The sequence below is a fragment of the Vicugna pacos genome, chromosome 12 (assembly GCF_048564905.1).
Source record: "Vicugna pacos chromosome 12, VicPac4, whole genome shotgun sequence".
Classification (NCBI taxonomy): domain Eukaryota; kingdom Metazoa; phylum Chordata; class Mammalia; order Artiodactyla; family Camelidae; genus Vicugna; species Vicugna pacos.
The window spans coordinates 58402405-58424009 of NC_132998.1; the positions used below are offsets into that span (position 1 = coordinate 58402405).

The 21605-nt window shown below is 55.8% G+C and overlaps 1 protein-coding gene across 3 annotated transcripts; it reads right to left on the reverse strand.

Moving 5' to 3' along the window:
- Positions 1–2007: 2007 nt before the first annotated feature.
- Positions 2008–21030, reverse strand: CBX7 (chromobox 7). 3 transcript variants are annotated; one of them, XM_031671756.2, is made up of 6 exons: positions 20736–21030; positions 18476–18519; positions 12496–12561; positions 8757–8823; positions 5633–5984; positions 2008–5256 (listed from the first exon to the last, which is right to left on the reverse strand). In XM_031671756.2, exons 1-6 carry the CDS (start codon positions 20802–20804, stop codon positions 5102–5104), a joined length of 753 nt encoding a protein of 250 aa, XP_031527616.1. In that variant the 5' UTR covers positions 20805–21030; the 3' UTR covers positions 2008–5101. The 3 variants fall into 3 exon arrangements, with proteins under 3 accessions (XP_031527616.1, XP_031527617.1, XP_006207242.3); XM_031671757.2 differs by having other exon boundaries at positions 2008–5259; positions 5633–5705; positions 20736–21028; XM_006207180.4 differs by having other exon boundaries at positions 2008–5259; positions 20736–21028.
- Between the last annotated feature and the right edge of the window lie 575 nt (positions 21031–21605).

Below are 21605 nucleotides of genomic sequence, written 5' to 3' on the forward strand. Positions count from 1 at the left end.
GACACACACAGAGGGAAGACCGGGTGAAGACTTGGGGAGAAGAGGGCCGTCTACAAGCCAGAGAGAGGCCTCGGGAGAAACCACTCTGCCGACACCTTGATCTCAAACTTCTAGCCTCCGGAACTGTGAGAATATAAATTTCTACTGTTTAAGCCCCACCCGTCTGTGGTCCTTTGTTCTGGTGGCCCTAGGACACTGATACAGCAACTAAGGCTGTCAGCCTCGGTGCGGCACTGGGTTGGGGAGCGCAGGACTCGGGAGACAGTCAGCCCAGCCGGGCCCTTCTTCAGCAAGAAGTGGGTACAAAGAACCAGAAGCCGGGGTTGGGGGTGCAGGTGCTTCATGGCTGTTGGAAGCACTTTATTCCCTCTTACTGTTTGTGTCCTGACCTTGACGTCCATGTCAGAAGCCTCTTGGGAAGAACCTCCCACTTCCATAGGAACCAGCCTGGCTGGTTATTTCTGGAAAGCTGACCACTCTGTTCAATTTTAGTATATGTGCTTCAGAAGCAAGCACTGACCACTCTGTTCAAATGTCACAATGTCCAGAGTGGGTGTGTTCCCGAGGTCTGTTTGTTGCTCAGGAGGCCTGTTTCCACCACTTACCAATCCTCCTGGGTGCGCTCTCTACTGGCTGCCTGTTTAGCTCCTGTTGGTTCCTCTCCCGCTCTGACCTCAGCCACTTTGCTACCTTATGGAAATTCCTCACCATTTCTCCTTTGTTGGATGCCTCCTTTCCTGTTTTCCAGTCCTGCTATCCATCTTTCTCTCATTTCAGCTTGCATTTTATTAGTTGGTTGCTTGATTGACATTTTATTGGGATTTTAGGAGGGAGGAGAGAGAAATGCTTGGGGTCAGTTTGGCATCTTGGACCAGAGCACTCACCACAGAGAAAACTGTTAAGAAATGGGAGGATAGGATGAACTATCTACCTGTCTGGTGGTGGATGACAGCCAGCCCCCGTCCTTGTGCCTCCAGGGCCTACACAAGCCCAGCATGGAATGGCCACGGTGGAAGAAGTGGAGACTATGAATGGGGCCAACAGCATGCGCTTCCTCTCACAAAGCCGGTCCCAAGGTTCGTTACTGCAGCTGATGAGTGTCCAACCTGTCAGAGGTGGACACTGAGGGCAGGCCCTCGATGTGGTGCCATCCTTCAAGGAGATGGGCTGGAAATTTCATGGCAAGTTGATTACATTGGACTTTTTTCCTACTGGAGGGGTCAGCTGTTCACACTTACCACACCAGACACCCACTCAGGATGCGGGTTTGCCTTCCCTGTCCTCAGTGTCTATGCCGTCACCACCACCATTATCCTGCGGAGCTGGGGCTGTTGAGCTGTTTCTCCCTCTTCTACTGACACTTTCATGGCTGTGGCCACCACCATCCCCTTCCACTGGGTGGCCGCGTGGCCTCTTATCTGTTCTTCTCACTGCCTGTCCTGTTCCCATCCGGTCTCTGCTCTCTTCCAGGGACGAACCCAAGTACAGATGTGCTTGGAGGGATCTCCTGACTCTCACTCATGTTGGCTCTGACTACTACTCTCTGGGTTCAGTCAGGTGTGCTGAGCTTGGCTGAACAGAATAGTAGATGAGAGTCAGCCCATGACAGTCCTGGGTTCCAGAACCTGCAATGGCAGAGACCTGGGATGCTGACCACTCCTAGGCTCCAGGACGGAATATTCTTGGCAGGAAGCAGAGAAAAGATGGAGAAGAAATCAGAAGCACTGCCCAGCTTCTGATGAGACCCGACAAGGACCACGACAGTGGGCGTCCCCCTCCCGCCCCCATCTACACTCCCATTTCCAGCTCCCAATCACTTTCCCACCTATCACCAGAATTAATCTGTACACTACATCTGGAAGTCTAAGAAAACTAAAGGACATGTCCAAGATCATGGCCAGTGACCGGCAGACCTGGGACCAAGGTCCCCGTCTGCTGACCCCAGAGCTGGAGCTCTTTTGCCGGCACAGCTGTGACACAATCACAAGGAATGATCGGATGCTCAAGAGCTTTTTTAAAATCATCTTTAATGTACTTTTAATAATTTTTGCCTCATTTACCAGATAAATCATCTAAATAAATAGATGCTATACAGTCTCTTACCAATAACTATCAGTACAAAAATAAAACCGTGCTCTGCGTCCACTCTAGCTCTCCCCGCACACACTGTCGGAAAAGGCATGTGCTTGGAATTGACTCGTGCCCCTAATCCCTCCCAAATACATTCATTTAGTCTGAACAAAGCTCATGCTCATTCTGTGCAAAGGAAGCGTTCTTGTGCTAAGACCTTGAGGCCAGGCTGGCCAATTATAAAGCAAAAACTACACCACCTGACAAGCGAAGCGCCTTCCCTGGGGCAGGAGCAGAGGAGGAAGGTGGCTATGGGACCACAATCCTAAGAGCGGTGGTCCTTGTGTGGCCCGGCAGCATTACAAGTGCCGTGCCAGGGTGGAGAACATTCTCCTTGCCCCACCCTGCAGCAAAAGAAAAGTACCAACCGGTCTCTCTACATTCAAAACAGGTGGGGCTGGGGGAAGGCAAGGCAGGTGGTCCAACTTTTTCAATGTTCCCCCCCAAGTGAGTACTGGCCTTCTCGGGTGGCGGTGGGGTGGGGTGGGGGGGTCATGTCTGCCTTGCCCCTCTCACCCAAGCCTGCTGAGTCGCTCAGGGCCGGTGGAGGCCTACAAGGCCACTCTCAACCCCTCATGAGGTCTTGTCCTGGGTCCTGGGCAGGAAGGTCCTAACAGCCTGCAGTCCTTCCCCTAGGGAGTCTCCACCACAGCTCCTGAGTCCTGCTCCCAGGGTCAGAGAGCAGGGAGCCCTGTGGGCCCTGAAGGCCTGAGAGGGAGGCAAGAAGTATTCTACTGCAGCAGCCGCCTAATCCCACAAAAGAGCTGGGCAAACCTGCAAACTGCACAAACATCTCTTCAACGTGAGGAAGGAGGAGGCCCATGTCCCCTGGGGAAGGGGGAGTGTGACTTCTATTGGAAGCTGCCAGCCGAGTCCCAAAGCCAGGGCCAACAGCATTCTGATAGAACAAGGCCCCTGCCACTGCCCTCCTCCCCTCTGCTGGGACCCCCTGTTCTGGGACAGCCCCCAGCTCAGGCTGCCCTTCCCCTCTGCAGGGTTCTTTCCCTGGTCCACCCCCACATACTCCTCTAGACTCAACCCCCTAGGCTGGGGGTGAGTCAAGTCATCTGGTGGGTGGGGGAGAGCCATCCCCCAATGGAAGCACTGAATTGACCCTGGACAAGGAAGGAATACGGAGGAAGGAGAGACAGAGACTCAGGGATCTGGGAGCTTGCCAGCAGGCACCCCAAACAAAAATGGGGGGCAGGCTCTCTTTGGTTTGGGAACTTGGGAAGAAAGGGTCTAGAGAAAGAACTGCCCTATTTGAGCCTCAGCAAGATTCTACTGACTTCCTCAAGACAGAGTGTGGAGACAGCCCTGGAAGAGGGCAGCAAGGAGACTGGAGTGCCTGGTCTGAGGGGAGGGAGCCAGCCTTTCTCTTGCTCCCCTGGTGCCCACCCCTAACCTGGCTTTTTCTCTCCTACAGGGCCTGGAGAGGGGAGCGGTCACTCCTCATTGCCAGAGAAGCTACTAGGCCACGGGGCACGTTTGTATAGACCAGAAACTGAGTGCCTTCTCCTCTGGCAGACACAGCCTCTTGCCAGGGCGTGGGGCTTGTCCACACCCTGATGCACCATCCACTACAGCACGACCACAGGAAGACATGGCAGAGGTCCCCCTGACAGGAAAACACGGTTAGCCCCAGCTGCAGCACTGAGGGTGGATGGAGAGGAGACAGAATGGAAGGAGGAACGGCGTCAGGAATCGAGAGCTGTCCTGAGAAGGTGGTGGGACGCTCCCTCCCTCCCTGACCACCCACATCTGGGTTGGCTGAGTCAGAAGGGAGGGCAAAAAAAGAGGGAAGAGGGAAGGGCTGTAAAGTCACCTGAGTCAGAGAGAACGGGAGCCCAGGGATGGAGGGGAGAACAGAGCTCAAGTGCTTCAGAGCTGGTGCTGGTGCACAGCACACCTGCACGGAGGACACTTGCGCACCTGCGGCTGGCCAGGTGAAACCGCAAGACTACATCCGCATGCCTGGAGCATCGGGGGCCATCCCCTTCCCTCAAACACACACACCGGCTGGACCCTTGCCCTCCACTGACAGCTGCCAGCACACTGAGTTGGACAGATCCTGTCAGGTGAAGTGCTGAGCAAGGTGCGGTGAGTGAGGGGTGCCCGTGGCAAACTTTTGTGCTGTGGATCACCCCCTCCATTCACCTGGTCAGTTTCTAAACAGGAGGTTTGCAAGACGCACTGCACACATCTGTGGACATGTGCACGCAGTCATGTGGGCAGTATGCACACACCCACGCAGCTGGGTGCGCAAGGGAGCAGTTTTCACAGGTCAGGTGAGGGGGGAGCGCTCAGTGGAAGGAGCTCAGCTGGCAGCCGCCCCCAGGGAAACGGAGAGATCTTTCTAAAGGGACAGGGTGGCCCACTCCACAATCTCAAAGCCTTCTCCAGCCCCTTAGCTCTCTGACCCAATCACTTTTGGTCAAAGCCAGCCTCCATATCCCCCCCACAAAGCTGGAGTGGAAAGTTAAAAATAAAGAGCGCCCCCCCACCCCGCCCAACACACACACACACACACACACACACACATTCACACACACACACACATACACACACACATCACACAAGAAAAGGGGAAATCAACCAGAAAGGCTGGGTGGGCTGCTCGAGGGGGAGGGTTCAGTCCTTCCTCCTTTGTTCTGGGACCAGCCGCTGTCTAGAGAAGAATGGTGACAGAGGTGTTCCTGCCCCCAACCTGCCTTGGAGATGGTACCCCATCTGACAGAGCAGCGCCAGGCCCCCCCAGGCCCAGCCACGGACACATCTGCAGCCTCTCTGTAAACATCCGCGCAGAGAAAGGGGCGGGGCGGAGGGAGAGTATCGGGATTTCACCCCCTTCTCCTATTCAATGTTTCTTTTGTTAAATAAAATAATTATCCCGCCCCTCCCCCTCCCCCTTTCTGGAAGTCCCCACCCCAAGCCCAAAAGAAAACAGTTTAAGAAGAATAAAAATGGTGATTCAGAACTTCCCGCTGCGGTCTCGGAAGAAGCCCTCGGCTGCCTGGGCCTCGCGGAAGGTGACGGTGATGGAGTTGGCCGTGATATCGGTCACTGTCACTTCACTTGGGGGGAGCGTGGGTGTCCAGGAAGGGGGCCCCTCGGCCAGCTCTGCATCTGCTGCAGCCACGGGACAAAGAAAGAAAGACGGGGACTGCGTTGGCAACAAGGTGGGGAAGGTGGGAGTGGGCGGCAGCATGTCGACCACCTCCCATCCCACCCCCAACACCAGACCATCTTCTGAGTCTCCAGCCAGGGCAGGGCTGGTTCAAGGACGGACACACAGGAGGAGGTAGCTACATTTATCTTCCCAGGCTGGACACGAGCTCATCCCGAGCAGGGCCACAGGAAGAGCTCCGGGCTGGGCGCCAGGGCCCCCACAGACTGCGTGGCCTACAGAGCACCCGGGCCCTCTCTGGGCATGGGGCCAGCTGGGCCTGACGACACGAGGGGCCTTTCCTTCTCTGAGGGTCCCTGGGCCTGGCCGCCTTACCCTCCTCTTCGGGGGGCTGCTCAGCAGGCTCCCACTCGCTGGCCGCCTGCAGGACGTCCGTGGCCGGTGACTCCTGAGGGAAGAGCTCCCGTCGATGGCTGTGACTCTCCAGGTTGGGCCCGCGGGGCGGGAACTTCTTGCGTGAGAGCCGCAGGTACTTGTGGGCCTTGCGGGGCTTGCGGAGCGGGAAGGGCAAGGTGGGCACCAAGGGGCCCTTGTCCACCAGCTCGGGCGCCCCCGCCTTGACCACCCCCTCGGGGCTCCCGCTGCCGAGTGGGCGCGTCAGGGAGAAGCAGAGCTTCTCCTTGCCCTTGGCCTTGTGGGAGCTCCGCAGGTCCATGCTGTACAGCCGCTGCGGGGGCAAGCCAGGGCACGGCGGGTCAGCCCTGCCCTCCCACCCACTGCCGCGCCTTTGCTCATGCTGTTCCTCCCACCCGGAGTGCCCTTCCCCACGTTTCCCAGCTCAAAGCCCGCCACCCCCCCCACCCCCCACCCCCACCTCCCACCGCCTAGAGTGCTGCCCTTGACCAGACCCAGCCCTGGCCCCACGGCCTGGCCCAGCGCAGCCCACGCTGCGGCCTTATCTCCCCAGTGCTCTAAGTGGCTCAGGGACAGGACCACAGGGCATACTCCTTTGGTACACAGCAGAGGAGCACACAAGACTACACACTGAAAACTCACCAACAAAAACCAAATCTGGATTGATGAGGCAGATAAATTAAGGAATTATTCTTCACTATAGGATAGGAATCTTTGCTTCTACAGGGCCCCCCAAAGCTGAAACAGCCAGCCCGCCAGGGCTATGGTGGTAGGCGCAGGGCTCTGAAATTTCTTGGGGCAAGTCAACCAAGGGGTACACATAGCACTGGGTGCACCGTGTCACCCAGCCACAGGGATGGTGCACTGCCAGCCGCCTGCAGATACCCTGGGACCCCTCCAGGGCACTCCTTGGCTCTGAGCTGCAGTGGCCCTACCAGGGTCCAGCCCTCTGTTGACATCCTGCTCACTCCCGTTAAAATGGGCTGGGAGGCACATTCTTCCACCACTCAAAGGCTGAAGTTTTGTCATTTGTGGATCTGTCTTATTGACTTTGGGGGAAATTTATACAAATCCAAGAAAGATCCTTGATGCTTGAATGTTGGGAGGGCCTGGATCACTCTCGGACAGTACCTTCTTCTATGACCTGTCACCAGAGGCCAAGAGCTCCCAGGAAGAGAGTGAGGCCATCAAATGGGACCTGTAAGTCAAAGTTTTGCCCCATCTCAAGTTGGGAGCAAAGATCTCATGTGCAAACTCCATTCCCCAGTCCCACCTGCTAATGCCCATCACTCAGCAGGGAGTGTGGGTTGTTACGGTGATGGGAGGAGGGCTGAACCCGGAGGAGATTGCAAAAATACTGCAATGCTAAGAGGGCTTATCCTATATGCAGCTTTATCAACACCCACTCCTTCAGCCTAGCTCATAGGCTATCATCACAGGACTACTAAACTCTCATACAATTCTGTCCTCCTCTACCTCACCATGGGAAAATTACAGCCAATAACAGATCCAGGAGCACCAGGAGTCAGCTCTGGGCTTTAATCCAATTGTGTGACTCTGGGTGAACTACTGGCCTCTCTGAGCCTCGGTTTCTTCATCAGTGAAATGATGCAGAAACTGACACAGCCAGCCTCCAAGACAGCTCCAAATACCCACCTCTGGGAATTCACACCCGTGTGGAGTCCCCTCTACACTGAATACTGTGGTGTGGGACTTTCGAGGTTAAGTCACTTAAGACACTGTGCTTTGTCCTTGCTCTGTGTCTTGGATTGCCCACTCTGGCGGAAGCTAGTGGCCATACTGGGAGGCCACCCAGTGGCGCCATGGAGAGGTCCAGTGGTGAGGAACCAGGCCTCCTGTCTACATCCAGCACTGATACACTGGGCATGAGTAGCCACACTGGAAACAGATCACTCAGGCCCTTGTTAAGTCTTCAAGTGAGTGGTTCCCAGAAGACATCATGGCTGTAACCTGAACTAGAATCACTAAGGACCAGCTAAAGCACTCCCAAATTCCTGACCCACCAAGACTGTGTGATAGTAAATGTTTATTGCTCTAAGTTAGCTCAGTTTATTGCTAAGTCGTTACACAGCAATAGATGACTGATACACCTTCCCTGTAGGTTTGGTGTGCAGATGAAGTGTGTTCATTTGTGAAGAGCATGGAGCACAGAGTTTAGCATGGAGAAGATGTCTGACTGATGCTACTCCCCTTCCCAGGACCAATTCACACCAAATTCTGTGGAATCTGCCCACCGCTAGAAGGCAGGCCCATCTAGTCTGCAAAAGCCTCAGGTGATTTACAATTAAGAGTGAACAGGAGGCTGGGCATGGTTCACACTGCACGTGGACCAAGAGGCCTTGTTATTTGGCTTTAAATACCTGGGTGAGCCTTATTAAATTAAGGGCAGGACATAATCTTATCATCCTGATTTTATACATGAAAAAACAAGCTCAGAGGCTTGCCTCCAATCACATAACTACATTACTTGAGGCTCCATCCTCTTTTCAGTGCAAACCAGAGAAGGCAGCAAAATGTCCCCAAGACCTGGGTAACGTGGGCTGCCAGAGTCTAGACCCCACCTGGGGCAGAGGGTTTCTTCTCACTCAAAATGACACATTTCTAGGACATTCCAAGGGTATGGTTTCAGAACTCTAGGACTCTCCTTTTCTTGGATTCTAAAATTCCACACACCTCAGTTTCCTCTGAAACTTATGTTTCTAAGGTTCTCAAATACTACAATTTTGTATTTTAGGGACTTTGAGCATCAAAAAGGCTCATTTACAAGATTCTTAGCTTTGAAAATTCTAGGATCCCATGAGCCATACATTCACCCCACCTCCCTCCACAGCACCTCCCACCCACGGTGTCTTCTAGGGCACCAGCCCCACCTTCTGACTTTTCCCAACTCCTTCCATTGAAACATACTCATTAATTGTCTGGCTCCACCCCACAGAGCCCTGAGCAGAGGCCAGGAGGGTTAGTGGTTCAGCTGAATTAGCTGATGCAAATGCTCTGATGGGGCAGGGGCTGGTGCAAGGAGCAAGGGGGCCCTGTGGGCGGGCACCAGAGCTGGCGGGGTTACCTGCAGCAGAAGCCGCTTGGGTTTCGGACCTCTCTTCCTATACCCCGACGCTCGGTCTCTCTCCTCCCTGGGGTGCAAAGCAGATGGCAGAAGAAAAGGAAACACTGGTGACATTTAAGGGAAAGGCATCCGCTCCACCCGGCCCCCTGCTGTCTATGGGGAAGGGGGACACTCTCTACAGGCCACCCCCAACCCTGCCTTACGGCTCCTCCCATCACTCTCTTTAGCCCATAACAATGTGGTCACATGTTCAACTCCCAGGGCTCCGCCTTCCCATCTGACTAAAGGTGAGGGCACAGCCACTGGTCCCAACTGCTGAGGTGGGACTTGGGGGCATCTCCAAAAATATGTGGGTCTTCACAGCTCCAGGGGTGTGCCAAGCTCTGCTCTTCATGCCACTGGGAACACCCCCCAAAACAATGCAGTTCCAATTTCTGCTCTTAGGAAACTTGTATAGAAGCCTCTCAATCAAATTTGCGTTGAATGCCCCAGGGGAGCTGATGAGAAGAAGGCAGGCGAGTCCTTCGTACCTACATGAAGCTCTCCCCAGATTTCCCCCATTTGGCCTCTGCTTGGACCAGTCCCACTTGTCTGTACAGTCTGGCTGGGGAGGGGGCAGAAAAACTAGCCCATATTCAGGCCCCAGTAGATGCCACTCTCTGCTGGATGCCCTCCTCACATCCAAACACAACACACGAGGCACAACCTGAGGGCACGCACAAAGCCACATGACACACAGAGGCCCCAAGGCCATGCTGGAAGTGGTGGGAAAATTCATCCTGTTTCACTTCATTCCACTTATACTTTCTGTGGCCTTAGGCCAGTCTCTCAACCTGAGCCCAGCTAAGCCAGTGGATCTGTGGAGTCTGTTTTTGAGGTTCGCTCCTCCTGGAGGCAGCCCAGACATCAGACTCCAGGAGCACTGAAGAAGGGCCCTCCCTCCCCATGGAGTCGGCCTCAGCAGGTCTGCTGTGGGGCCCTAGAACCAGCTTTTGAGAAAAGCACCCAGGGCATGTGATACCCATGCCAAGCCAGGCCTCCCAAACCCCGAGGGCAAGAATCATCTCAGAACCCGGTGCTGGGCACCAGGACACCCTGCTCCAGGCCCAGCTCTACCCTGACCAATGGGAGACCTTGGCTGGGCCTCAGTTTCCTTGTCTGGAGCCAAGAGCTTCCCTTCTCAGCTGACCCCAGGGCTCCTGGAAGGAGGAAGGGAGGTCCTTGCTATTTCTCAAAATGCGGGGTAAAAAGACTGAAATAATAGAGGAAGAGAGAGGGAAGGAAAAGAAAAAAGAGGAAAAGGAGGAAGAAGTGGGGGGGAGCAAAAGGAAAGGACCTCGGGGTGAGGAAAGGATAATATGTATTTATTACATTTGTGTAAGTGTTGTTTATTATTATTTTTAGTATCATGTCCTGGACACTCTGTACAAGGCACTGCTCTCAATGCTTTAACCCTCACAGCCACCCAAGAGGGAGGCACGATTTCTAGCCTCATTTTATCCCTGAGGCATAGAGAGATTAAGTCAGTTGCCTGATGCCACAATTTTAACAATTTCTGCCACTGGTGAAGATGCTGAGCTCTGGGCTCCAGGCCTGACCAGGTCAGGCCTGAGGGCCGAGACAGGGCCAGCGGGGCAGGCTCGGAGCCCAGGCCACATGACCTGGCTTCCCATCTGCAGCATCCCTGCTCCTGCCCTGCAAACTGTGTGAGGAGGGCTGGGAGGTTAAGGTGGGGGCATTCATTCTGTCCAGTCCTTACCTACTGAGAGCCTTGGTTTCTGTCAGCCTTGGACCCTCTGCCCATCAGTATCCAGAGCGTGGCCCCAGCAAGCCCTGACTGCCCTCTTGGCTCCTCCATTAGAGTCCCCTGGCCAGACTCCTGAGTATCTTAAATACCCTGCAAAGCAGGTGTTAAAATGGTCATCACCCACCTTCCACCCCCACCTCACCAAGACCCAGAAAGAAGGAGGAAGTCAAGTCACACAGTGGGTCTGTAGAATCCGCTAAGCTCCTCATTTGTTCCTTAACTATTGACTTTTCTGGCTCATTCAAAACAACATCCAAGTCCTCTACCAGGATTCGTAGGGCCCTCCCTGGGCTGCGTCCCTCATTCCTGGTGCTGTCCCTCCCCTCCCCCATGCCTTACCCCGCCTCATCGCTGACCCCTGCCCCAACCACACCACCCAGCCAGCCACACTCAGAGCCCCACTTGCCTCCATGCTGGCCCTCACAGGCCCTCACCCCAGGGCCTCTGCACTCACTGTGCTCTCCACCCGAGATGTTCTTCTCTAAAATACCTACTGGGCTTATTCCCTTACTTAGCTCGGGCTCTGGTCAAACACCACCACCTACCACCCCACTGAAACCAGCAGCCCCTGCCCAGCCCTCACTCCCTGCCCCGAGCCTGTCTGAGCAGCGGTCAGCACCATCCGTATGTGGTGTACTTTTCACTGCAGGTCTCCCTCCACACTGGAATGTGAGCCCCGTGAGGGCAGGGACATTAGTTGATTTTGTTCCTTGCCCCCAATTCCTGGAACAGTGCCCGGCACGTAGAAGGACCTCAATAAGGATTTGTTGAACAAATGAAAGAACGAACTAGCTGACTCCTTATTACCCTTAGGAAGACATTCACACAAGTCCTTTGAATCAGCAGCATGAGACCTCCTGGCAGAGAAGCCATCAGAAGGGGGCGAGGAGGGGCAGAGGAACAACAGCGACTTGGAGTCAGGAGCCCCCCCAGGCTAAATCCTACTTGGGCTGCTTCCCAGCTGTGAGGTTCCCAGACAAGTCCCTTAGCTCTTCAGAGCCTCAGTTTCCTCATCTGTCAAATGAGACCCTCATCCTTGTCTCAAGAGGTTATCAAAAGGAGACAAATAAAAATGATGATTTTATAAAAAGGGCCCAAACGGTACAGGGTCGATGGGTCGGGGTGAGGCAGAAAGACTGGGCAGCCGACTGGCAGGGAGGTTGGTAACACTGGGGCTCACGCAGAGAAGGGAATGGCTAGATTATGCTCACAAGGCCCTCCCACAAGGAGAAACAACATTTTTGTCAAAGGCTCCCTGCAAAGATGTGCCCTCATGGCCCATCAGAGGAGCTGCCAATCACTGACCAACCTGCAGAATCACAGCAGAGCACTGGCAGAGCAGGAGACTGGGCCCGGAGGGGCAGCTTTGCCCAGGGCCACCCACCGAGGAGGTGACCAAGCAGGAGGCACTAGAACTCAGATATCCTGGCTCCAAAGCCACACTCCCTCCTCTGGCCTTTCTTGAGTTCCATCTGACTTGGTGAGAGGGTCTCTAGGGGGAAGTCTCTCTCTGGTCCATCACTGAGCATGGCTGGACATGACTGACCCTGCTGCCCCATGCATGCAGGCTGCCTCTGTGTCCATTTTCACCTCCTTTGCTGAAACTGAAACCCCTACCTTGAAACTCCTAGCTTCTGGGGAGATTGGGGCAGGTGTTACTGGGGGTGGCCAACAACAGCAGAGAGACTGAGGCCTGGGGTGGTCAGCTGAGTGGCCAGTATCACCCAGCAGCAGGAAGGAGCCAGGGCCCTTGCTGTCCCAGAACCTGGTGCCCACCACCTTCCCACAGCTGCAGACTAGACTGGGCTGTCCCTGCCAGACCCCTGCCCCCATGCCCGTGCCCTTTGTTCAGAGCCAAGCCAGCAGCAACTCCCTAAGAAAACCTCAGAGCCTGCCTTCCGCACAGCCCCATGGCAGGCTGAGCCCCCTTACTTCTCCTCATAGGCCATGACCAGGCGGGGGTCCAGGATGTGCTCCTCCGGCTCCCACGTGCTGTACCTGTGGAGAGGAACAAGAGGTCAGAGCTGCTCTGCCAACCCTCCCACCCCACATTAGGAGGCCACAGCTGCTCCACCAGGGCCACTGTCTGCAGGACTCTGTGCCCTCCTGGTCCAGTGTAACTGTCACCTAATCCCATGTCCCTGGCCACCCAGGCTAGGTTGGGGGCCTCCGGGGGGCTTCAGTGACACCGGAACTCCCCCCATTCTGAGCACTGATCACACCACCCTATAAATGACTGTGTCCAGCTCCCAACTAGACCCCCCTGTTCACTTCAGGTGAAGAGGGCAGGTCCTCTAAGTCCCCAGACTCCATCCCAATAAGAGGCAAGAGCAAGTGGTGAAGATCAGGGGCTCTGGCGTCAGACTGCCCAGGTTCAAAGCCCAGGTCTGCTCTTGCCAGCTGTGCAACATTAAACAATTTATTCAACGTCTCTGTACTGATTTTCCCATCTGTAAAGGGCTCTTGTGCTGGTTAAATGCGTTCACGTGTCTATTTTGAGCAGTGCCTGGCACACAGGAAGTGTTCCGTGCATATTATTGTTCCTGTACCCAGCCCCCCCTATACCCCAGCCTGGCCTCTGCCCCGGCTGAGCTGCTCCCTCCCTCTCCACACACATCTGCACACAGCAGGAATTTGGTGACTGAATGGTGCAGGGATCCTACAGCAGACACTCCCGAGGTATTTCCACAAGGGATCTTCCACCACTTCCAGACCAGACGGCATTCCCTGTGGGACAGACCCGGGCACTTCCAGAGCTCAGCCATCCTCCTTCCACCTGCACTATTATTTACTTAGTATCTGCCTTTAAATCAGTTCACTTTTTTGTTGTTGTTGTTTAAATAATTTTCTTTGAAAAGCAGATTTTATATGACTTCCATAAATGGAACGAGTGCCCCGGTCCTCCGGTCAACTGCTTCACTCATCCTTTAAGAGTCAGGTCCTTGTAGCTTTCCCTGACATCATTTCTAAGGTGTCCCACTTCCAACAGAATGAACCCTCCCCTCTGCTGCTCTCCAAGACCTTGCTGCTCATGGCACCTGCCATACTTATTGATAAATCAGGCTGGTGTCCTGGCTGGAAGATTGCAACCCCTTCCCAGAGCGCCCAGCCCAGGCCCCAGCCCCCAGGTGTTCTAGGGATGGCTGGAGAAGCCACCGCAGTTTTGCTCACCCTGAAGAAATGCTGAAAGTGAAACCGAGGTTTAATAGTTCGTGTAAAGCCCAAACTACAAACAACCAGAAGCTGGCAGACTTCAAACCTTCCTCCCCCAACAACAAAGGCTGAATTTCCTCAACTGTAACCAGTAAGAAGAGAGGGGGCATTTTGTGTTCCTCTTTTGTCCCCTTCCTGGCCCTCTCTCTTTCTCTAGTTGAAGTGTCTCTTCAGTGCTCTAGTCAGCTCTGCCCTGCCCATTTCCCCACTGCCCTGCCTATTTTTTGTTGATGTAGCTGCTATGTGGTTCCTGGCAAGTCCCTCACCTTCTCTGTACTTCAATTCCTCCTCTTAAGAACCACCACTACCACCACCACTGCCACCACCACAGTAACAGCAAGAGGCCGGAGCCCGACTACCACAGGGACTCAGCCATTCCTTGTAACACCCTTATGAGGTAGGTTATAGGTAAGAAACTGAGGTAAAGAAGTTTAGCATCTTGCCAAGGTTACTGAGCCAGTAAATGACAGTCTGCAGTTAGAACTCAGTTGAATCTTGGTTACCCTCTCCCTTTGGGTCCCTCACATGTCGAGCTATCTGGTTCTCCACTGGATCGTGAAGTCTGGGAGAGAGGCACTATTTGATTGGCCACGTCTTCAGCGTCTGACCCGGGGCCTAGCACACAGTGGGTGCACAGAAAGGGTCAGAGGATTTAGCGGGACTATTACTGGCCTGGGGCAGTCGGAGTGACTAAGGCAATGGGAAAGGGCGAGACTTGGCAGCAGGAGGCCTGGCCCTGCTCGATGGTGGGGAAGGCCGGGGAGTGGGGGAGCGCTGCACAAGCGCCTCACCCTCTCGGACACCCCCGCCCCTCCTAAGGCGGAGGCCATCACCGGCTCTCCGCCCTCCGCAGTGTGGGGAGCTAGAGGCCACGGCGAAGGCCAACACGCTCTTGAGAACAGCCGGGCGCAGGCAGGACGGAGCGCGCAGCCGGCAGAGTCCACCCTGGGAGAGGTCGAGGGCTGGGTCTGCGGGCCCGTGTGGCCGGGCGCCACGCGCAGAGGTACGGAACGTCAGCAGCGCAGGGACCCAGCACTCCGTGTAGGGCCGAGGGATCCACTTCACTGTGCCGCGCGCCCCGCCCACCGCGCGCGCGAGCTCGCACGCACGCACGCACGGGGGTGCGCGCGCCAGACTACCCGACCGACCAATGGGGGGCGGGGGCGGGGACGGCGCGCGCCGGCTTAGAGGTAAACACGGCCACGTGACCGCCGCCCCGCCTCGCCCACCACGGCCCTCCCTAGAGCCCGGGTAAACAGGCTCCAGGCCGGCCCGCTTGGGACCCGCCGCGCAGGCCCCTATCGGGCCAGGGGCGGGGTGCCCCGCTGAGCCAAGTCCGCCTCAGCCCCCTACTCAGATATAGAGGCGCCCAAATGAGAAGCCATGCGGGGGGCTTCCGGCGAGAGTGCCCGGGGCGGCGGTGAGACAAGAGAGTCCGTTGCTGGAGCCTCCGTTTCCTCATTGGTGAAGAGGGGCTACCAACAGTACCTGACTTTAAAGGTTGATGTGACGATTAGATACGTTAAGCTGCATAAAGCACTTAGATCAATGTGGTACATAATAAAAGCAAACAAGCGTTAATTAAATCAATATCAAAAGCCTAGAGAGCGCAAACACACATCTGCCAGGGCCAAACGCTGGACTCTGTTGCCACTACTCAACCTGGCCTTGGTGGCGAAAGAAGCTCCTCCTCTGGGTCTGGCACTGTTATGAACCCTTTTTTGTCTCAGACAGCCTTCCGCAGGGCTTCGTGAGGCTAGAGCCCCGTTTTACAGGTAGGGAAATGGAGGTACCCATAGTTCAAATCGTCCCACCTGCATGAGCCTGGGCAAGCACTCCAATGCGGAGGGTTGCTGTCTCCCCATCTGTAAAATGGGTTGCCATGAGGCAATGTTATGGGCTAATGTCTGATATTAATAGGGGTTTATTGTTAGGTAGCCTGGTTATTGCTGTACGCACTGATAATATCATTACTAAAGCTCCATGGGGGTGATCCTCTCTCCAGATGGGGCAGCATCTGAGGGTAGGACAGGGAAAAGTAAAGCGTTTGCAAAGGGGTAGCGGCAGGGTCCTGGGCAGGCTGAGATGAGAGTGGGGTATCTGTGGGTCTCTTCGAGGCTAAGAGCACCTGTAGCTGATTATTTAACATCTTCTGCCTTGTGCCCCCAGACCCTCCCTGTGCCTTTTGCTGTTCCTTCCTGAACAAGCAAGATAGCTCCTCTGCCCCATCTGCTGGGGAGGAAGGGCAGTCATTTGTCTGCTGTTCAGAGAGAAAATAGCCAAGGCATGAAAAGGCTTAACAGGGGCCTGGAAAAGAGTAAGTGTTCGTTTAAATCAGGGTTTCTGTTATTAATAATAAGCTTCCTTAATCAGGGCGATAAGGGTGCTGCAGAGCATGAGACTGACTCCCCTCTCACCCAGGCTGGCAGTGCCCTAGCCAAGGCTCCCAGGCTCGCAAGGAGCACTCTGCCCAACTACTCACTCCCTACTCTTTCTTGGCCTCTTCTCCAAGTAAGGCCCCCTGAGGAGGGGAGACTGAAAACTAAGTGGTTACAAAGGAGCCCTGGTTCTCCTGCTTCTCTAACTGAAGCTGTGCTCCCAAGTGAAGTGGGGTGTGGTGCAGTGGATGGCATAAAATGGGTACCACACTACACCAGGTTGGCAGTTTTATTATTGTAATGATCTCCTTTCTCTGGGCCTCAGTTTCCCCATCTGAAAAATGAGAGGACTGATCTAAATGATTGCTAAGGCTACTTTGGGCTCCTGTGAGGAATGGAATCCCCCAAATGCCTGCCTCTCCTGCTCAGGGGAGACGTAGAAACCAACTAAGCACACATTCCCTAAGTGCTTGGTCTGGGCTAAGCATGCACCAGGTACTCTATATCCGTCATCTAATCCTCAAAACAATGCTGTGACAGAGACTTTATTCCAATTTGGAGATGAGGAAGCAGAGCTCCTACCATGTTGAGGAACTTCCCAAGGGCTCACAGCTGTCTAGCTGCGAGCCAGGTCAGGAACCCAGGACCAAAATGTGGTGGAGCCAGAGATGCCCCAGGTCATCTAGCCAAACAGGGCTCCCAGAACCCCCTTGCAGTTCACAAAAGGCAGTCATGAGGGCCCATCTGGTGGTCTCAGCATGTTAGGAAAAAAGTGGCCTCAGGGCTGGGACACAAACCAGCAGAACCGTGGAGGGACTGCTCCTGGAGTGCCAGGTCCTTCCCCCGACTGAAGCTCTGATGGGCAGATGTGTTAATTTGGGATTAAGAAAAGTGGGAGAAGGAACTTTAAATAGATAAGTACCTCTGTTTAGAGAAGGGAGTCTACAGAGGAGGAAGAAGAGCCAACAGTGCCTTGAAGGCCAACGGGCTGGTGATCACACTCCCATGTAATGCCTTCTGGTGCAGAAGCTAAGTGGGGAGTGAGTATCCAGGGAATATGCCTGCCCCCCGACCCAGCATCGTCTTTTTCTAGCTCTCCTGCTCCTCTTACTGCCTCTTCACCCAGGCGGGAAGTCCACCTCTCATCTGCCCAGTGGAGGAGGGGACTATCCTTGTCCCAGGGTGTTTGGGAAGCGGTAGCAGGGGCAGCAGGAATGAACGAGTGCATTACCTGGTTGGCCAGCCATCAAACCTAATCATCAGAATCCCTGCAGGCCATCCTGAATATGCCCCAGGCCTTTCACTGCACAAAGCGAGAGAGCAGGGCCTGGGCTATTGAACCCATTTTGCAAACAGGGAAGTTGAGGCAGCATGAGCTGTCTTCCCCCCTGCTGCCTCTCACTATCACGTGTCCAAGACACTCCCAGGACCCAATACCTAGTCACCCCCCCTCCCCCACCCATCAGCAAAGCAGAACAGCACTAGCACAGACAGCAGAGCTCTGGGCAGAGGGGGATTCCAGGAGTCAGTCTCCAGGAGGCAGGGCAGGGAGGTGGGACACCCATAGACCAATGAGGAGGCCCCAGCACCTGCTCATTCCTTTCCTAGTCCCAACAACTCCCTGCTGGGAGGTGAGTGGTTGGTGAGGGGATTCCTGATTGGGCCTTAGCAGGAAGGTGGAGCACCTGGGAGAGGTCCTGGACCCAGCTCCCTGCCCCCTAACTGGGAGATGGAGGACGCACAGAAGAGATACCTTAAAGTGGAGAGGCCCAGGTCAAGTCTGCCTCCACTGGCTGTGTGACCTAAGGCAAGCTGCCTACATTCTCTAGGCCTGTTTCCTCATCGTTATAGATCAGGACCACAGCTGCCTCACAAGGCTGTACCAGAACCTACTCGGTAGACTGGCTCTGTCCCTAGCTCTATGGCACTGAGGACTGGTGCCCCACTGGCTAGACTTGTCTTGCCTAACCCCACGAACAGCCACCTGGCACAGTACTTGCTGTAGTTTGAGGGCCCCTCCACCTTGCAGGCAGCCATCTCTGAAACCAAGATGCTGGGCCTTCACATCCCAGGTGCCAGGGGAGCCCAGATCCAACCAGAAGATGGAGGGCGACTCTGAGGGTGGCCCACCTTGACCCTCATGTGCTTCAAGGCCCTCAACTGGCAGAGGGGAAATTGAGGCCCAGAGAAGATGGCGATTTAATCAAGGTCTGCTGGCCATTACTACGGCAGTGGGAGTGAAAAGCTAGGCAGGAGAGAGGGTAAAAGGTGGATGGGAGGAAGTACAGGCAGGCAGACACTCACACACAAAGGAGACTTACTTTGGGGGCCATCCTTTCCACTTCACCAGATATTCGACTTTACCCTGGAAGAAAGAGACAGAAGGAGACATGGTGAGATACACAGATGCCCCTATGACCGCTCGTAGGATAGTAAGGCCCAATCCCCTCTGCAGACAGATGTCCCCTAACATATAGTCAGGGACCCCCCCACCAGATCTCCACCAACCAGAGATCCCCAAACTTTGGCTGCTGCATAACCACCCTAGACTGTCCTCCCTACTAGAGCACAGGAGTGCACTGGGCCCCAGTCACCTCTTGGGCTTCTGTGGCAGGAGCATGGAGCTCGCCTTGTGTAGGGAAACCGAGACCCCGTGGGGATGTGTGTGGCCAGAGACCCAGTGTCCAGTGTCCCAGCGCTAAGACCACAATTCTCTTTCCTTTTTAGATCAGAAGACTCTCCAAGTCCTAGAAAACTCCTCCCTGGGGTGTCCCACATGGCTCTAGCCCCGTAAGCCCCCTCCCTATGAGAGGCTGCCTCTGGCGCAGAGGTGACAGGCCAGTGACTCCAACTCGAAACCCACTCTCAACCCTGACCCTGGCAGGCCCCTAGAGAAAGCTGACAAAATCTTCACCTTGAGACAGGATGATCACCTCTCCAGTAGTTAGAAAATAAAGCCAGTTTCCTTCCTTCCTCATAGGTGACACAGGAAATGACAGGGGCCTTTAAAAGTTCCCTGTCTGATGGGTGATACCCTTCCACACTGGTCCAAGACACATCCACCTCCTCAGAGGCCTGCCCTGGCCACCCTTCCTAATAACCTCCCTCCTACCTTACAGTTCTCTTCCCAACACAGCCTAGTTGGAAGGCATCTGTATTTTCTTTCACTGTGTCTCCTCTGCCAGGATGCCAGCTCCATGAGGGAAGGAGCTCCCTCCCTGGGGGTTAGAATAGTGCCTGGTACCTAACAGATCCTCAATGACTTTATTTTGAATGAATAGCTAAAGGAATGATGTTCCTGGCTCTACCCCCTCAGGCCCCATGTAGAAGGAGGGTAATTATTGTACCTGCTTAGGCTACAGCATGGAAAGCACTGGGCTTTTCGGAATAAATTAAAATCGAGGAAACCCTGGGGAAGGGAGAAGGAGGAGGGGCAGCCCTGACTTGAAGACAGAAAGCAACCCCACTGAAGCTGGGGGAAGAAAAGAAGGTCCTGGCTCACCCTGACTGTCGCCCTTAGCCCAACATGCCAGGACTGAGTTTTCTCTCTTGAAAGATGAACTGGCAATCAGCCAACTGGAGCTCCTGCTCTACCACCATCTCTAACTTGCTGTGTGACCTTGACCAGGTCACTTCTCCAGCCCAGGCCTCAGTTTGTGTCTTTGTCAAATGTGAAGAGATGAACTCTAAGACCCCTCCCAGCCCTGCCGCTGGAGCCTCCCAAGGGGCTGCAGAGAGGAGATAAGGGCAAAGGACGGTGGTGAGAGCCGGGACAGGAACTTTCCCCAAAGACTTCCATTCCCAACCTCCAGTCTGGGGCCAGACCACTTTGCAAACGTGTGCACAGGAAGTGTGCACGACCAAAGTCCAGCCTGCAGGCGTGGGGACCGAACCAAGCGGAACAGAAGCCTCCTTAAATTGCAGCGTGTATGTTTTGGAGGCGGAGGCGAAGGCGAAGGGGGAGGAGCTTCCAGGATGCCCAGGAGCTGTAGGCGGCTTCACTGAGCCCTGCCGAGAGGGGCTGGGAGTTGGGGTGGGGAAGACAGAGGGGTGTGCACTGGAAGAGGGGGAGACACGTGGAGGTGGGGGTGTGGAGGGGATCGGAAAAGGTCGAAGTCTGGCAGTTAGACTTAAGAGGCTGGAGGAGGCTTTTCCAAAGCTCCGCCTCCAACTTCAAAGGACTTGGCACCAAGAATCCAGAGTCCTGTGTTCAAGACCCAGCTCCGACACGTACCTACGAGGCAAGCCGTTTCTTCAGTTTGGGCCTCAGTCTCCCCATATTTGGAATGAGGGGAGGATGAGAAAGGATGGCATTCAGGATCCCGACAATCCGATCCTAATCTCCAGCTCTGGCGGGTTCAGCTGCCCCCAGCATGCTGGGGCGACAACTTTTATATTACTCGCCCTACAAGGTGGCAGGGGAAACTGAGGCACGGGCTGGGGGGATACGAGTCCGGCAGCGAGGGGCTGCCTGGGCCCACTCGCCTCACTTTCTCCCTCGCCTCCAGCGTGGAGGGAACAGTGCTGGGGACAGGAAGGGACCCCACAGGGGTCCTGGGAGCCGCCCCCGGGCAGCCTCACCTTCCGCACGCGCTTCTTCCGGATGCTCTCCACGGCGAACACCTGCTCGCCGATGGCTGACAGCTCCATGCGGGGCGGCGGGCGAGAGGGCCCGGGGCCGGGCCGGGCCGGGGGCGGAGCTGCGGGGCCGCGGCTGCGGCGCGCGATGCTCGGGCCGGCGGGGTCCCAGTCACCCTCGCCCGGGCGCGCACGCGCACGCGCACGCGCGCACACCCCCTCGCGCTCCCTCACGCTGCCGACGTTCCATTTTTGAACCTGCGCAACGTTTTCCTCGGCGCGCGCGAGCCGGCGAGCGAGCGCGCGGGGAGGGGGCGGAGCGGGGCGAGGCGGGGCGGGGGCTCGGCTCGCGCCGGGCAGGTCACGCCCCTCCCTCCTACCCTTCCTCCCCGGCTCCGCCCCCGCTAGGCCCCGCCCCTGACGGAGCTCCGCCCCGCCCGAGCCGTGGGCCGCGCGCCGCTCACTGGAGCCGCGGGCTCGCGGGAGTTACTTGGCGCGTGCGCCGCTCCGCGCCGGGGTGGGACGAGATCTTAATACCCAGACGCGTTTCCTAAAATCCTCCCGGTGACTCTGAGGGGCCGGAAACGGCATGACTCCGGTTGGGCAGGTGGGGACCCGGGCAGAGCGGAGAGGCCATTTTCCGCACCTCCCGCCAAAGACAGATGGGGTCGCTGCGTAGACCCTCGGGCGGCGGGAGCGCGGGGACGGCCGAGGTTTCCCAACCTGTCCGGGCGTCACAGCACCGTGGTCTCTCTAGATCCGGGCTCCGGGGCGGCGTGGTTTGGCCAGCCCTGAGCAGACGCCTCCACCTCATCCTTGCGTCCTTCAGTCCGTCTGTAGGCGGTTGTGCTGAGACGCCCAGATCTCACGCGG